Below are 3,975 nucleotides of genomic sequence, written 5' to 3' on the forward strand. Positions count from 1 at the left end.
TGACTTCAAATCCAGTACTAGGGAGGCAGAGGCAGGTAGATCTCTGTGAATTTGAGGGCAGTCTAACCTCACCTACTTAGTTCCAGGGCAATGCTACACAGAAAATCTCTACACACACGCAAAAAAAAACCAAAAACCAAAAAAAACCATTTTTTTTTCTCAAATTAAGAATAAAGGAGGGGCGGGTTAAAGTGTGGAGTTTTTTTGTCTTTTGTTTTGGTTTTTCGAGACAGGGTTTCTCTGTATAGTCCTGGCTGTCCTGGAGCTCACTTTGTAGACCAGGCTGGCCTCAAACTCAGAAATCAGCCTGCCTCTGCCTCCCAAGTGCTAGGATTAAAGGCGTGTGCCACCACCGCCCAGCTAAGTGTGGAGTTTTTAATATGAGTGCTTGTCAACCATTAAAACAATGTTATCTGAGTTGACTAGTGTTGGAGGGGTGTTTAAAATGTAACACTGAGTAAAAAATAGGGGACAAAACGACCCCAGTTGTCTTCCTGAAGGTTTCTGTCGCTGCAGCAAACATCATGACCAGAATGCAGCAGGGAGGGGACAGTGTAACTGGCTTATCTCACTGTTCATCACTGAAGGAAGTCAGGACAGGAACTCAAGCCATGCCGGGTCCTGGAGGCAGGAGCTGATGCAGAGGCCACAGAGAGGTGCCACTTCCTGGCTTGCCCTGCCTGCTTTTATACAGCACTGAGTACTACCAGCCCAGGGGTGACACTGGCCACAGTGGGTTGAGCCCTCTCCAAGCAGTCACTAATTAAGAAATGTCCTACAGCTGGATCTTAGGCAGGCATTTTCTCAAATGAGGTTCCCTCCTTTCAGATAATTCTAGCTTGTGTCAAGTTGACACACAAGGCTAGACAACACACCAGTTTAGGATGCTCTAAGGGGAAAGTGTCTATAAGGTTCCACCAAAAAGCAACCAGGTGATTTTCCAATTTTCTTTTCTACACCTTTGAATATTTATGATTTTCCATAGGAAATCATGTCTTCGTCATATACGATTATGTACTGAAAATTCTTTTGTCTCCAGTTTCTGCAGATGGCCCTGTGGTCCTGCCTCAGTGAGCTCCAAGTGGCTTCAGGAACACCTGAAGAAGGGCTCTCCTTGCCCTGGGTGCACCTTGCCTATCAGCACTTCCGGACCCGGCTACAGAACTTCTCTAGAATTTTGACCATCCACCCCCTGGTTCTGAGCCGCCTGAGTCAAGCAGCGGAGAAGCACGACTTGGCTGGGTGTGAAATGGTGTGTGTTCCTTTGGGGAAGGCCACCTGTGCTGCCCTCAGTGAGAGCTTTAGATTCCATCCTGGGAGCAGAGGGCTTACCAAGTCATGTCCTAAATAGATTCTTTATGGGTTTCAAGCCTGGACCCCAGAAGGCACTGGGACTTGGGATGCAGGGTGTCTCAGGGGAGTTGGTAGAGAAGAGCATCCTGCTTCGTCACATGCCAGTTCTCCTTGTTGCAGACACTGGATGCATTTGCAGCAATGGCCTGTGCTGAAATGCTCAAGGGAGACATCCTGAAGCCAAGCCCCAAGGCTTGGTTACAGCTCGTTAAGAGTCTGTCCACGCCACTGGAGCTTGTCTGTTCAGAAGGGTACTTTCGAGACAGTGGGAGCATGACCAGACTTGTCATCCAGGAGGTCAGGTGAGCAGCAGGAGCCTGCCTTTCTGCATTTGCCTGTGCCCACCCCTGGAACCTGCCAAACCCTACAGCATAAATGAGGAAGGTGGACAGGCCTTTCTGGAATAGGAGTGACAATAACCTCATTTACCTGCTTAATGGTGGGACCTCTCTCAAGTGCTGGGTATTTCATTTGATTCTAAGACCCGGGAAGAAAATGGTCCCGGGAGTGGTGGGAAGGGGACATGCTGTTACAATGTAGGCAAAGTAGAAGGGACCCCTGGGGAGTTGGTAGAGAAGAGCATCCTGCTTCATCACATGCCAGTTCTCCTTGTTGCAGACACTGGATGCATTTGCAGCAATGGCCTGTGCTGAAATGCTCAAGGGCCATGGCAAGTGGGGAAGGGACAGGCTGTCAAGGTCAGGAGATAGTCCCTTGTGCTGCGTGTGCTTGCAGGACCAATGTGCACCGAAGCACTGAACTTGTGACACTTCTTACCTGAGCCTGGTGTGTAGAAGAGTCGGGAGCTTGTCTGTAACCCAGTGCTGTGTATACAGGGAAGGCTCCCTACATGGCCCCGTCTCCTATCCATTGCTCAGCTCCTGCTCTGTTCTCCCATATCTCAGGCTTCCTCTGTCAGAACTCATTGGGTAACACCCCTCTCTTGACAGAGCCCTGTGGAATTGCATTTTCTCCATTGCCCTCTTTGTGGAGCACGTTCTTCTGGGGACTGAGAGCCAGATACCTGAGCTGAGTCCACTGGTAACCAAGTACGTCTTCTTACTAGACAAAGTAAGTACTGGGCTTCAGTAAAAAATCTGCCCATCTCTGGGCAGTGAGGAGACCCGAGACCTCCCCTGCCAGTTTCCTCTGGTTGGTGGATTTTTGCTTAGTTCTCTGGCAAGCTTACATAGCTGTGCACTGGGCAGTGTTGTCATGACAGACATAGCTGTGCACAAGGCAGTGTTGCCATGACGACAGACCATTGCATCCTTGATGGTGGCTATTTGACCATCTCCTCTCAGATTGCCAAGCCAGGGTTATCACTGAGCTGCAGGAGCTGGTGTGCCATTAACCAGCCTGTGATTCCTGTGGAAGGAATGAAAAAATTAGCACCCTTAGCCTCTAAAGTGAAATGGTAAAATGACCCAGTGGCTCAGCTTGGGAAGAGAGTGCCATCACTGCGGTCATAGCAATAGCCATGGGGAAGGGGAAGGGGACAGGAAGCCACCGTGCTTCTGCCCCTCCACACCTTTGATAAAGCGAGTGACATTTGCAGAAAAAGCTACTATCTAAGCATACTGGTGGCGGCGGCAGCAGCCAGAGCCACTCAGACAACACAAGCTCTGTGTACTTTATGCCTACACTGTCCTCATTCCTTGGGAACTTTCCCTGAGGGAAGTCAGTTGGGATGGCCATTGGCATCAGAGAAATACAACTCTGGGCTCCGTGCAGCTGCTAAAGTGCTGGTGGGTGCTGTGGGAGGTTGACAAGGAAGCCAGGTTCCGGTGAACAGTGCAGTGCTTGAGCCACACCGATGATCATTTCTGGTTTTTTGTTTTGTTTTGTTTTTTGCTTTTTGTTTTTTGAGACAGTTTTTGTTTTGTGTAGCCCTGGCTGTCCTGGAACTCACTGTGTAGACCAGGCGGGCCTCAAACTCAGAGATCTGCCTCTGCCTCCTAAGTGCTGGGATTAAAGGCGTGTGCCACCACTGCCTGGCCATTTCTTAATTTAGTACCAGAATGGGCTGTAGCAGCCTCAGACCAGCTCCCAGAAGCCAAGTGTGCAGGGTTCTTTGATCTTGTCTCTTTGTCATCTTTCATTGGCACCTTCCATCTGGTAATCCTAGGAAGTTCTTTCCTGGTCCCACAGCCCATGGGATATTAGGTGTATTATTATTATATTGTCTTCAATCTCATCTTTGCTGTGAGGCTGGCTCCCACTAACTGGTTGGAAGTGTCAGAAGGAATTTGAGGGGAGATAAAGAGCCTCAGGTCTCATCTCCCACGAAGGTGGGAAGGAAGGCTGTGTAGGGTTTGCAAAAGCCACCTTTCATCATTGAGGTGACCCTGACCAGGGGTCAACAGCCATGGGGCCCCCAGCACTGTCCAACAAGCAGTGTTAAAAGATTCAGAAAATAGCCAACACATGCTTAAAAGGGTTTTTTTTCAGTTAGCTTGATAAGTTGAGTTTACACAGATAGAAAAATAAGAAATTGTAATTTAAAATTTTTTATTTTTTCCAATTGTTTTATTCCATTAAGTTATTTATTCACTGCAGCTACATAAAATGTTTGTTTGGTTTTTTTTTTCTTTCTTTTTTCTTGGGTGGGGGGTTGGTTTT

At 48.3% G+C, this 3,975-nt stretch overlaps 1 protein-coding gene across 1 annotated transcript in view; it reads left to right on the forward strand.

Annotated features, from left to right (window-relative positions):
* The window catches only part of Rnf213 (ring finger protein 213), a 110,078-nt gene that overhangs the window by 74,650 nt on the left and 31,453 nt on the right, over positions 1-3,975 (forward strand). The window contains 3 exon segments of the mRNA XM_031354095.1: positions 1,040-1,252; positions 1,474-1,655; positions 2,304-2,442. Coding sequence (XP_031209955.1) covers positions 1,040-1,252; positions 1,474-1,655; positions 2,304-2,442 — 534 coding nt within the window.

The sequence above is a fragment of the Mastomys coucha genome, unplaced genomic scaffold (genome assembly GCF_008632895.1).
Source record: "Mastomys coucha isolate ucsf_1 unplaced genomic scaffold, UCSF_Mcou_1 pScaffold5, whole genome shotgun sequence".
In the NCBI taxonomy this organism is placed as follows: Eukaryota; Metazoa; Chordata; class Mammalia; order Rodentia; family Muridae; genus Mastomys; species Mastomys coucha.